Source organism: Phragmites australis, chromosome 5, assembly GCF_958298935.1.
Source record: "Phragmites australis chromosome 5, lpPhrAust1.1, whole genome shotgun sequence".
Lineage (NCBI taxonomy): Eukaryota > Viridiplantae > Streptophyta > Magnoliopsida > Poales > Poaceae > Phragmites > Phragmites australis.
Genome location: NC_084925.1, coordinates 8,995,107 through 9,008,586, shown reverse-complemented (window position 1 = coordinate 9,008,586; position 13,480 = coordinate 8,995,107). Strand labels below are relative to the sequence as shown.

Here is a 13,480-nt window from a genome sequence, read left to right as displayed (position 1 = left end):
CTGAGAGATCGGGAGCAGGAGAGAATTGCTGACGGTTAAGATCGCAAGACGAAGGACATGCGTTAACATCGGAAGACTTGCTTGAGGTCAAAGCAAGCAGCTGTGTGTCACGCCTTAAGAAGCGTGTGAGTCGGTTTCCTGGTTTGGCCACAAAACCGCGGGCGGATGGAGTGCACGTGGTATCATCGTGAATCTTGTGTCGAAGCAAAGCTAAGTCGTGAAGACGCCATGGTCATCTGATAGATGGAGGAGAAAATAGACCAAAATACCCCCGATGGTAGGTAGGAATGTACTACCAAAGAGGGGTATTTTAGGAACAGTCAAGGGAACTTAGAGGTCAAGTTTTCTAGACTATAAATAGAGTTATATAGCTGGTTGGGAAGACCACCCTTTAAGCCATCCATATGAGAGCCTTGTGCTAGGGTTTTAGAGGAGAGTGAGAGGAGTGCTTAGCCTATGTAATAGATGAGAGTTTTGAGAGATAAATCTTTGAGTAATGAAGTTTAAGTCTTTTGCATATGCTTGAATTCTCCTCCTTCTAGTTTCTTTCTATTGTTCCCTTACAAGTTTGCAAATTCTTGCTGTTTTGTTGTTGGTTTTTGTTTTTCTTTTTGAGCTAAAATTTTAACACAATAGGAAGTTGTTTTTCTTGATGCTAAAGGCATAAAATTCATGTACACATGCATATGTGATGAGATCTTGAGTTCTCTTGCCTCTAGACCATCATCTTGAAGAGTTTACTCGCTCAGTGATCTTATCTTTGTTTCGTCTATCTTTAAAGTTGTGAGCTTTTGAGCACAAAGATATATGAAATGGTTTTGAATCGAACATATGGTTCATATTCCATCCGTAGAGTCATATTGCTTAAAACTTTTCATCTTGCTTTGTCTCTCTAAGTATTTTGCTTTCGCTTAAGTTTTGAGGTGCGTTGGGTGATTAAAAATAGGAGAATACCATCTACTTCGTAAGAAATTATTGAGGTGCGTATTCACCCCCTCTAGTCACCACTTTCGGTCCTACAAAAAGTATACAAATTCATTCAACTACATACATGGAAACCCTGACACGGAACATACAAATAAAGCTCATTGTAATTGTCAATCTCCTTATTTTAATAGAGGCATGTTTGGTAGAGATCTCTTTTATCTAAATTCTCTGCGGGGAGTGATTCTCTACAGGAAGTGATTATGTGGCTGAAAGTGATTATCTAGTTATTCTCTAAAATAAAATATATGGAACAAATGATTCTGTGTAAGAAGTAAATTAGGGGAAGCTGCTTTTTTAACTCCCCCATCTTTTAGTTCATTTCAGAGAATCACTTCTACGAATTCCACTTAGAAAGCTAAAAGCTATTATTTAGCAGAGCTCCCCTGATTCTAGCCGAGAAGCTGCTCTGCGGACTCCACCAAACAGACCCTAGATATCCTTTCATAATTGCATATGGATGCAGCTATTGTGGCATGGGCCATGGCATGCATACATGATACACGTATTTCCTTTCCTTTATCACATTTGCATACAAACGGCATATATGCATACATACACCCATGGGCCATGGCATGCATACATGATACACGTATTTCCTTTCCTTTACCACACTTGGCATACAAACGGCATATATGCATACATACACACACATACATGCATACATACATACATACATATATAGAATATACATATATATATTCTACTTAATTTTATTCGTTTATATATTCTATAAATGTGTATATAGCTGTAGATGTTTGTCACCCAATGCATGCATGCATGTATGCACCTAGCGCAGTAAGCTCGATCGATCAAGTTCAAGCCGCATGCCGGCCGCCGGTGTACGGTCAGGTGAACCTCCGGCCGCCGGAGCCGCTCTGGCGCTGGCAGTTGAAGTACATGGCGGCGACGGGCTCGCCGAGGCTATACCGGAGGGCGAAGCCGCGGGTGTTGAAGTTGTGGCGCATCGACGGCGCATACACCGTCTCCCGGCCGAGCTGCCGGAACAGCACCAGCACCATGCGGTGGATGCCCGTCGCCGGGGCAGGGGCCTCGTAGCACATCACCTCACGGCCTGCAAAGCCACTTAGGCACAGTTACGTACGTGTTGTGCAACTGCTGCACCAACATGTTTTGTGCTCATATATGTATCTAGTTGATACTTAATTTACACGTTGCGGCCAGATTCGTTGGCCGATGTCTTAAACTAATTTGAACAAATGTCAATCAACAAAAAAAACAACATTGTAATTAAAGATACGGTAATCAGGTGAGCAAGCAATCGGGCAGCTAAGGAGCTAAAGCTTAGCTAGATGATGGAGTGCCAGAATTTTGAGGATGACGTGGCCAAGCTAGAGAAGAGACGATCAGTTATATGTGCATATATGTAAAATAGGTAAGTTTTTATTATATTTATACATGCAAAATATCCAAATAGCAACCCCATCCCCCAAGTATCACAAAGAGACCATGCATCGAAATAGACGCGTGCAGGCTGTTGCAACGCATGCGTACTCACCGTAAGTCGCGTCAGTTGATGCCGGGAAGTCAGTTACCATCCTGCAAGGATATGAATAGGAAGTTCGCATCTTGCCCGTATACAACAAATCAAATAATAATATCAAAACGTGTATATATATATATACGACAAACAACTTATACTGTATGTGTCTACTTGCATTGTCGCATCTTATACTGTATGTGTCCACTTGCATTGACACATGTACTACATGCACTTCTAAACGCATGGAGGTGGTATATGCTTACATGCACTTCTAAACGGATACGATCCTCTGCATTACTGACACGGGTCCTCTGTATTAATGATGATTAATGCAGAATCACTGTTTTGAACAGTAATATAAGTCTATTGTTATAATTTCCTGCATTAATTAATCGATACCTACTGTAGCAACAGTGTTCAAATTGTAATGTAGAGCGAATTTGTACTGTAGCACCTGGTATTGTAGCAGAACTATAGCAGTTGATCCAATCCATTGATGTCAAAATTAACAGCTGTGGAGTGCCCATTATACACTATTGTGGCTCTCTGTAGTTGCTAGTGGCAACTACAAAGAATCCGATCCCTTCTAAACACGTTGTGCATGGTATGACTATAGCTAGTTAAGCTAGGGTTGCTCACCAGTGCAGGTACTCCCTCAAGGTTGGATTGCTTGGGTTTGGAGCATCAGGATCAACCATCACCTATTGCATTATTCACAGTTAACATAAATTGCATTGTTAGTCAAACATAAATAGCAACCTAGCTAGCTGTTAAAAGTTTTCTATATCGGTTTTGCTATTTTCCAAGTGCTTGAAACCAACTTATTTTTTAATCACATCTTAGGCCCTCATGATCAACATTCAATTACTTATTTATAGATTAAGGCAGTTTGGTTTCAAGAACTTGAAAAATACTCAGACCACTTCTATAAATCATATCAGAACCTAAACTAGATAACACTGCATGAGCTTAATTACCAAGGTATATACAACTCGGTAATCATCTCCTCCAATCTCAACCCTCGGCCTATCAGAGACCATCGGAGAGCGCAATTCCACGCCGCTGACAATGGGCATACCATTGAACAGGACCATCAGATCGACGGAGCTGTAGAAAGGGTCCAAGATATCTCCTATGACACGAGCTGTAACCAAGGAATCGTTGGCCATTTCCAGTTTTTTGTTGAAAGAAGTGTATGTGTGTGTGTGAGAGAGAGAGAGTATTGTGTAGGAACTTGGAGTACTGTGTGCGCCTTGAAGGTACAAGCTGCAAGGGTGATGTGCTATTTATATTGCGTGGCATGCATGCCATGAGAAACCAGTTGCGTGGAATATTTTGACAAAGATAGCTAGCGTGGAGTCTTCGGAAGCTTGGAGATCGCTGCTTATTCTTCAGCTTTGATGGGCCCGGCCCGTGAAATATTCTCTCGGCAAATCGGATGGAATATTGCGACGAATATTCACTTCACCTTTAATATATTGACAGGTTTATTATATTCCTAGATCCAGTAGAGGAATATAGTTGACTTGCATGGTGCCCCCCTTGCATATTTGTGCGATTTTCTATATGGTTAATTTAGCCTTTATAATATTTATTTGGTTTTCTTGAACTTTTTAAATTTTTCCTAGGAATACATTTTAAATTTAACGATACTCTCTCTGTACAGTAGAAGAGAATGTGAAATCCAATGCTGCTTCCTCCTTTTATTTTAGGACTCGTTTGGGAGGCCCAAACCCCATTAGGATTCTAGCTTATTCCTAGGGTGGGACAGCCACAGGGTGAGCTCCCTAGGTAGATAACCGGTGCATTTGGATGCGCTTGTAACAGTGTTTTTTAGCCCAATCCGTGTTATTTCCACAGGGCAGGAACCTACGCCTGTCTAGGTCAGGATTGCTTCCTCGTGACGAGTCATCTCCGCCTGCTCGCTCACGACCGTCATTGTCTTTCCTCTTCTTGTCCTCCTCCATCTCCATGTCTTTGCCTCCATCTGCCTGCCCTAGAAGCGCTCTCCTCCACCCCTTCCTCGAGCCCGCCACCTTGCTTGACTCGCCATTTGTCCTCTCCACTACATGATCATTAGGGTTTTTAGGCACTAACATGCGAGGGATCCTGATCTAGGTTGGGAAATCTAATTATTTCCCCCTGATTTTTCTGGGGTTTTCCTGAGATTTTAATCTCCTCCATTACCAAACTGCTGCAGGAGAAGAGGAGGCAACTCACATGAGTGAGCTCTGCATTCCAACTATATCCCTTTCCCCCACTTGTGTTTTTTCTTTTAACCAAACTACAGCCATAGGTTCCATGGAAAATTAGATTAGTTGCGGCTCAGACCTGTAGTTTCATTAGTTTGTGTAGCTCTTGTAGCGAAGTAATAGATTTTCTATTAGATACAAATGGTAACTTCAGCCCATAATCATGTTCTGTGTAGCCAATTTGGGATTAGGGAATTTAGAAGCCATGAACTAGGTTAATGATCTTGCATAAGTCAGGTTAGAGCATGTAATAGTATTGTTTTTCAATATAGCAGTATGCAAGCTACCCAGCGTCACTGCCGGCGCCTTCCTCCACATGCTTATTGTTGTCTCTGGTGATACGCGCTTGTTCTTCCTTGTATTCCTGTATGACTTGAAATCATTTTCTAATGACTCGAGTAATCTTTGCCAATGCAAAATAAAGTAGCTTTCTAGGAGTATTATTATCTTTGGTGATGTTGGCTCTCATGCATCTTTGTGGAGTATTGTTAGCTTGAGTGATAAGATCAGCTAGCTCAACCTATGACTCCTCCAGGTCGTAAAGCTTCGCCTAGCTTTCTGGTAATTCCCTACTAGCTGCTAGCAAAAGCAGCGATTAATACAATATCATTAGCAAAGTGCACATGGGTTGCAAAAAAATATAAATATTGAATAAGATAATATTAAACACAAACTCAAGATATAGAAATGTGGATATGCCATGAAAGCATTACCGAATGAATCCGTCAGAAGCGATGCTGTGGTTTGATTTTAGATAAGATCCGAAAAAGAAGGTACAAATTATCTATTAATTTCTCTCTTAATTTTTTCATTCATTTTTATTAGTAAAATGGATCATATATCTGTAGCCGGTAACAAGATAGGGATGCTGGATGACAAGGATAAATAGTAAAAGTGAATAAATTATTTAAATTTTAGAGATTTTTATTAAATAAGAGGAGAGTAGGAGAACAGTTCGTGTGTTATATAGCACAGAAGAGAAGAGAAAAGACTTGCATCGGCGGAAGCTCAGAGTACAAACGTAACAATCCACAATTGCATCTGTATCAAAGGTATAATAGCAAGTAGATATCTATCTAGTCAGTCAGGAAAGATCAACGGAAGAAAATCGATGTGTTGGCTGACATCATGATCAGCATTCAGCAAGGGGAGAAGAGTCCACTGCCTGGCTGCCTCAGCCTCACTGGATATATGGTTGGGCAGAGCCAACTTGGTCTTGCTCTCTGACTATGATTGGCCGCTGGCACCACTGAGGAAGCAGCTCCGTCCATGCCTTCTAGGAGGATTCACATGGTATGGGATGGTGAAATATGAGGATGGGATCCCTGACGTCATAACGTTGATGACGTCATCGTTGACGTGTGGGTTTGGTTTCCTATGTCAATGACGGTGACGAAATGGTTGTGGCTAGTAGCAGCTCAGTAGATATTCATTAATTAATAAATGTTCATCGGATGATGAATTGATGACACTATTTTTCTTTCCAGTTTCGAATAAATAATATATCGTGCTCCTCCGGTCAAAAACACGTGACGTTTTTTTATTTTTTTAGTCTTCCATATACAAAATTGACTACTATTTCTTATTAAAATATAATAATAGTAAAATAAAAATATAATATTATAAAAGTATTTTTCAAGACAAATCTATCCATATGATTTTTATATTTTAAACTAAATATTTTGAAAATTATTGACAGTCAAGTTTTAAAAGTTTAACCGGATTAGAGGAATTAGTTAGCTAGTAAATCTGAAGTAGTTAGCCAATAATCTATTCTGTATTTATACTCACTATAGTTTATGTTTGCACATAAACTCAATTACAATTAAAAAATAGTAAACTTATAATCTACGAGACATGAAGTTACAACCAGATATAAATAAAAAAAATTGATTTACATTTGTGTTATGAATAAACATATCTCCTAACAAATTCTAATATAGGAGAGGTACTGTAACAACGCGTCAGATACTATGTCCATTTTACTACAACGCATGATACTGTAACACTCAATATAGTCCAACCATTTTCGATCCGACTTCCGCTCCGACGGCTCACAGCGCTCACAGCAAGATGAATAAAAAGTCAGAGGATCTCGATTCTGCTTGGCATGGGCATCACATTTTCTTTTCTTTAACTTAGCAAGTTGATTTCTGTGCCGATCTCCATGAATTGTGTGGGATCGGCACGTGCAAGAAATCCCATTTATCTCCTTCACGATGAGTCGACCAATGAAGGAGCATGTAGCTGGCCCACAAGCACATGAGTGCAGTTAACCATCCGGATCAGCATGTACCAAGAAAGGGAAGGCCAGAGCAGGGGCCTACTTTGTTGATAAGCTCTACGATTCACAAGCAGTCAAAAAAATTCTTGACTAAAATCCATCGACCGGTAAAAAAAAAGAAGAGGATTGCACAGTCTCAAATTTAAAAATATCTGGCACTCAGTAAAGGCTGAAAATGGTTAAGGTGCTGCAATTGCAATGCTTTCATTTCTGATGAGAAGAAAAATGAGGGTGGTCCGGCCTATTAGTATCTGACGTCCAACAACGCCGGCGTCGGGCTCGGCGGGCTGCGGAAGCCCAACAAGGAGATCCTCGAGCACGACCGGAAGCAGCCGGTGGAGCTGCGGCTGCTCGTCCTGCGGGACACCCCCGAGGAGCGGGGGCACACGGAGGCCGAGATCGAGGAGCGCGTCGAGGAGGCGCGCAAGGCCGCTTTTTATGTGGGATTGATTGCTGCAGACGAGGACCGATGGCAAATATATAGCAATACCTTCAGGTGGGGTTTTCATTTAGATACCTCGGCTTACTTTTCTGAGATTGTCTCATCTTTACAGCGAAGTAATTGCTTAACTTTCGGTGCCGAATGCGAATTGTAGCATATATTTACATGTTCATTCGTTTGTTATCCGTTGTGCTGTGTGATTACCATCTCTTTGGTTCCTATTGGTGCAAATTTGTTTGTTTCGTTATTTTAGCAATTCACATGTTCACTCGCTTGTTCTTTTTTGCATTTGGTAATCAGTTTCTGACATGGTGGTAAATTCTTCTCAGGTTTACAGACACACAGAGCCACCATGTCGCGGCACGGAAGGATGATAGACAAGAACAAAAAGGTAAAGAGAAGGAGGATAAATCTGGGAAGAACATTGATAAACGCAAGAGGCATAATTCTGATTCGGACTGTAATGCCCGTCATAGGAAAAGACAGCTGAATGCTGTGAAGAGTTCCCGCCATGACTCTGAAGATGAGAAGCCACCTAGCAAGGCCCTTCGGATAGACATGTATCATCATGATCTCAAGGATGATAGACAACAACAAAAAGGGAAAGAGAAGGAGGATAACTCTGGGAAGAAAACTGATAAAAACGCAAGAGGCGTGATTCTGATTCGGACGGTAATGCCCGTGATAGGAAAATACAACTGAATGCTGCAGGGGTAAAAAGGAATGTGCAGGCAAAAAGAAGAGTGTCTAGTTCAAGCGAGAGTTCAGATTACAGCAGTAGCAGTAGTAGTGAGTCGGATGTTAGTGCTGACAGCTATGAGTTGGAGGAAAGGAAAAAGAATCAAGCTGAGGAAAGGAGAAAGGAGCTAGATAAACAAAGGCAAAGGGAGGAACAGAGAAAGGAGATGGAGAGGCAAAAGCAGAGGAAGTGAGGATCGAGCTAGAGAAGCAAAAGCAGAGGGAGAGGGAGGAAGATAGACACAGGGAAAGAGAACAAGAGAGGCACAGGGAGACAGAGCAAGATAGAAGGAAAGGTGGAAATGGTGTGGAAAGAGACTACAAAAGAGGGCTCGGAGAAGATAGGTACGTTCCAAATTCAAGTGCAGCTAGAGAAGACGGAAATATGGATCCCTGAAACAAAGATGAGAGGACGGATGAAGAGCGACACAGAAGTAGAGATATTGATCGGCAGGACCCCAAAAGGTCTAGATATGACGATTCTTACCACTGTTCAAGGAGGGATGATCTCCACTTAATAGCATACTGAAGGGTCAAAAAACTAAATATGTTCCACTGAAAAGACTTCTATGCACACCAGAAAATATATATCAGGTAGGGGTTATATATCACCTGTTCTTTACTCCTTCAATGAAATCCGGAATATTCTCCACACCTCTAATCTCATTTAGCATTTTAAGTACTGCCTAGCATACAGAAAATAACATTTAGAACCTTTTACATCTTAAGATAGAGTTCCTTGATCTCTAAAGCAACAGATGTAGAGAAACTTCACCCTATTGCTAGGATGTAGGGTCTTTTATTTTGTCAAAAGATGGATGTGGAAAAAATCATTGTAACCGATTAGATATAAAAAAATTCAGAAGCAAAAGGTTAAACCAGCTCTAAAAGGACAACTTTATTTGGATGATGTTAGAAAACAAATTACATACTACGCAGAATGCGTCGCTTCATAGCTTTATGCTTAATTACTAATGACACTGACTCTGGAATATGTAGAAAATTAATAGAACTTCAATGCACGAACAAGAGGGCACAATGCAGCTTACCACATTCCTTGATCTCTAAAGCAACAGATGTAGAGAAACTTCACCCTATTGCTAGGATGTAGGGTAAAGATGGCAACGGGTAAAATGCCCGTGGGTAAAGGCTACCCAGACCCGTACCCGCGAGCTTATACCCAAACCCGCACCCGTCGCCCGCCACGGGTAGGAAACTGCACCAGCACCCGCCACCCGTGTGGGCGCTCGGCGACGGCGGCGTCCTCATGCAGTCCTGCATGCTCGGTGGTGAAGGGTGAGGGAGGACGGCACGCTGGCGAGGGCCGAGGGAGGGCGGCGCACCTGCGAGATCTGCACAAGTGGCAACTGGCGAGGCCGCGAGGGGCTTGTGGCGGCGACAGCGCCCTCCTGGGCGCTTGGTGGTGGTGCCCTCATACGTGTTCGATGACGAAGGGCGAGGGAGGGCGGCGCGCCGGTGAGGGCTGAGGGAGGGGGGCGCGTCAGCGAGGGCCGAGGGAGGACTGCGAAGGGAGAGGGAGAGGGAGGACGGCGAGATTTGTGACAGAGAGGGAGACGGAGGACGGCGAGTATCTACGCGAGTGGCTAAGGGGTAGAGAGAGGAGAAGAGTTGGTTTATATACTATGTACTTTGGGTCAATAGGGCGGGTATGCGGGCGAAGCGGGCACGGGCAAGGTATTTTCATGCCCGCGTCTTTCTGCCTGTTGGGTTTAGATTGAAACATGTGCCCGTGCCCGTGGGCAAGCACTCAAGCCCGCATCCGCGCCCATCGGGTTTTTTACCCGCGGGCACGTAGGTAATTCCTGCCCGTTGCCATCTTTAATGTAGGGTCTTTTATTTTGTCAAAAGATGGATGTGGAAAAAATCATTGCAACCGATTAGATATAAAAAAATTCAGAAGCAAAAGGTTAAACCAGCTCTAAAAGGACAACTTTATTTGGATGATGTTAGAAAACAAATTACATACTACACAGAATGCATCGCTTCATAGCTTTATGCTTAATTACTAATGACAGGGACTCTGGAATATGTAGAAAATTAATAGAACTTCAATGCATGAACAAGAGGGCACAATGCAGCTTACCTCATTTGCGCCATCATGTAGTGGACCATATAGGACTCCAACACCACCAGAAAGAGCAGTGGAGACATCAACACCACTACAGACATAATATAGCTCATTAGACAATAGTTGCATGCTCATATTTGGAGGTGAATGAAGAAAGTGATTTACCTTGAAGCAAGGTGCCTAACAGCAGCTGTGGAGCAGTTCATTTCATGTTCAGCATGAAGAATAAATAGGATATCTAGAGCCCGAGCAAGTCGAGGATTTGGCTTGTATGATTTGTTACCCCTGCAACATTTCAAATATGTATCAATATCACAGTCAAGGAACCAAAATATTCAGCAAGGTCAAATGATAGGAAAATAAATGTACGATCAAGGTGACGTGACTTACAAAGAGTCCAGCATGTACAGGAAGTTCTCTGAGTAAGAAAGATTATTTGAAGGGAGGATGGGAGGCCTTCCTGCTAATCTCAAGTAGGCTGCAGCTGCGATTGTTGGTGCCTGAACAGATATAGATCGTCAAGCCAAATGCATAACAAAAATCAAAGAACCATCGTTTCAATTTGCATGATATCCACTTATTTTGTACAACAGAGCAAACAAATTGGTTGGATGAATATCCTAAAAGTTCTAACATTTACTAAAGGAATTAGATATTTTGTCATACCTTCCCAAGTACTCGCACAATTTGCTTATCTCTCACCTGCTTCGATTCATAAAGATCTTGACCCTACATGAGTAGAATATGTAGTCATTGAACCGTCAAACATTACATATATAAGAGATGGATACACAGGATTAATCATATGCCGAACTACCAAAGAAATTTGAATATAAAAAACTAACTTTGACTTCAAATTTTCGGATGGTTGTATCACATCAACAAGAATTAGGTGAATGATCCATCTGTCTCAATGAGCACATTGAGAAAGTACTTCCTCTAAGAGCAGGGTTTGCATCTGGATGGAAGACAGAAAGCATGCTCATTACACTGGCAAGGACACCCATGGGGTTAGCGTCATGAGGCATTGATTGTATGATATCATGCCAACATTAAGAAGCAACAAGCTGTTACATTTTAATCTAGGCCAAACCAAATAATGTCTTGAGCATATTGCATTCATATCAAGTCTATAAAAGGTAACAAAGCAACCAGGAGTCCTTGAGGAACAGCAGAGTGCTGAGAAATAGCAAACTCCCAGCCTGCCAGTTAGCTCTGAGTAGGTAAATTCCCATACACTGTGCAGCAAGCAATTGCAAGATAGTGTGGTTACACCGATATGAAACAGAAAAACAAGGCCAATAACACTTACTTAAGAGGTATGCCACCTCAACAAATGAACTGCTTTCAGCCAACTCTTCGATTGGATATCCCCTGTAGCGAAGGATTCCCTCACCCATCGATGTAGCAGATGGATGAACGAACTGGGGCTGTATTGAGATAACCCGGGTCATAAATCTTAAGACCCTTGTCATCCTTTCCAGTGGTGATCTGCAGCATTTAAAAAAGAATCAACATCTTATGTTTACCAGGTCCTTATATTGCTAATGACGCTTCATAGCAAGGTTCGTGAAATTTTGGTGCTTCAAAAGGACAACAATTTTTATGGACAAAGTAATGGCAAGATATTTGCAGAAATAATCAAAAATCCAGTGTAGTGGCTTCTAGCAATCACACAAGCAACGCGTGTAATTCACTGAGGACTATTTTTCTAAAACGTGCAGGCACAAATTGTAAGTTCCTACTCGCAGCGAGCAACTTCAGCCAGACAGATGATAAGTTATTACTCCCACCCTACACTAGGCATAACAAAATCGCAATCCAATAGTAATTCAATCCGATTCTGCAACAATTCAGAATAATCCATGACGGAAACCACACCCCGGAACTCCAAGAACACCGCGGATCACGGCACGGCGCCACCGCGGGAACCGGTGCTCCGTTCGTGCTCACTGGTTAGTACGCACCTTCTTGAAGTCGGTGGCGCGCACGGTGCCGTCCTCGGAAACCTCGACCTCGTGCCGCCTCCCAGTCCACCCGTCCACCACGGCGAGCACGCCGGCGCGGGGCCCGGGGGCTGCCGCTGACACCGGCGACCTCTCCAGCCCCGCCGCATCCCCGGCGCCGGGGAGGGGGCCGAGGTGCGCCGAGAGCACGGAGAGGCGGCCGCGCTCAGGGTCGGCGGGATCCATGGGTGCGGCCTGCGGCGGCGCGGGATCGAATCGGCCCGGCGGTGGGAGAAGGGAGGGAGGAGAGGAGACGAGCACCGCAGAGCAGGGAGGTTACTCGTTTGTTGACGTGGGCTGCGGTCGGAATCCGATGGGAATTGGAATCTGGCTTTCTAGACAGATTGGTTAGGCTACGCCGGTTTCCCTTGGAGCAAAATTTCGTCTTGTAGGAATTTTTTTTAACGTTTTAACTTTTTTTTATGGTTCCTGTCGGTGAAATAGGAACTGGGGTTCTCGAGTTTTGAGATCAAGACAGCAGAGTACCACGTAGCGCTTTTTCTCGGGGATTATCTCCCCCCGATGACTCGAGCAGACCAAGTTCCGTGAGAGGACGCTCGGGATCATGAACAGTGGTCCCCGAGCACCTGAGTTCCCCGAGAATCAAGAAATGGCATATCCGGGAGAGAGTACTCGGGGCTATAAACAGTAGTCCCCGAGCACTCACAGTTCTCTGAGGACCTGAGAAGTCCTTCGTCGGTGATCCCCACAAGGGCTCAGCGGTGAGGTGTCAATTGGTGAGAGGCTCGATGCTGCATTTAAGAGGGCGTGTGGCCTGTCACTTCCAACCACTCCCCCCACGCCTGCTGTCAGCCCCTGCCACTCCCTGGAAGGGAGGCGTGGGGACATTTAATACAGCGGGTCCCATCGCGTGTCATCCGGCGCGCCTCGGGATAACGTCGCAAGGCTCGAGGCATATCGCCTGCCGCTCTGCTGTGTCAGACTCGCTCTGACCGGGCAGGCACGCGGGGTTGCTCGGTGGCTGCCCGGTGAGCCCTCCCCGCTGCACCCGCTGGAAAGCGGGATGATGACGACAAGACCAGACAAGGGCGCGTTTTTAAACCCCCCCTCCGTAACGTCAAGCTGCAGCCTATGATGGTTGCTTTCCATTTATGGCGCCTTAGAACTCGCGCCTTCCTTTCTGGGCACGCCAAATCCCCTCAGACGGTATAAAAGAGGCG

General features: G+C 43.8%; 1 protein-coding gene and 2 pseudogenes across 1 annotated transcript; 1 reads left to right on the top strand and 2 right to left on the bottom strand.

The window, feature by feature from the left end:
* Positions 1–1,426: 1,426 nt before the first annotated feature.
* Positions 1,427–10,521, bottom strand: LOC133918693 (protein VERNALIZATION 3-like). The gene is made up of 8 exons (XM_062362690.1): positions 10,459–10,521; positions 10,309–10,384; positions 8,817–8,886; positions 5,028–5,316; positions 3,466–3,632; positions 3,128–3,189; positions 2,504–2,544; positions 1,427–2,059 (listed from the first exon to the last, which is right to left on the bottom strand). Exons 4-8 carry the CDS (start codon positions 5,056–5,058, stop codon positions 1,833–1,835), a joined length of 528 nt encoding a protein of 175 aa, XP_062218674.1. The 5' UTR covers positions 5,059–5,316; positions 8,817–8,886; positions 10,309–10,384; positions 10,459–10,521; the 3' UTR covers positions 1,427–1,832.
* LOC133917801 (DEAD-box ATP-dependent RNA helicase 42-like) lies at positions 7,200–8,817 on the top strand (annotated as a pseudogene).
* Positions 10,522–10,629: 108 nt separating the features above from the next.
* Positions 10,630–12,625, bottom strand: LOC133918692 (citrate synthase, glyoxysomal-like; annotated as a pseudogene).
* Positions 12,626–13,480: the final 855 nt, after the last annotated feature.

Bases quoted from the DNA above. Each gene is read 5' to 3' on its own strand.
- LOC133918693 (XM_062362690.1), bottom strand. From the start codon at position 5,058: ATGTGGAGGAAGGCGCCGGCAGTGACGCTGG. The intron at 2,545-3,127 runs GTGAGCAACCCT...ATATCCTTGCAG, and splicing joins TTGAGGGAGTACCTGCACTG to GATGGTAACTGACTTCCCGG. The intron at 2,060-2,503 runs GTGAGTACGCAT...GTGGCTTTGCAG, and splicing joins ATCAACTGACGCGACTTACG to GCCGTGAGGTGATGTGCTAC.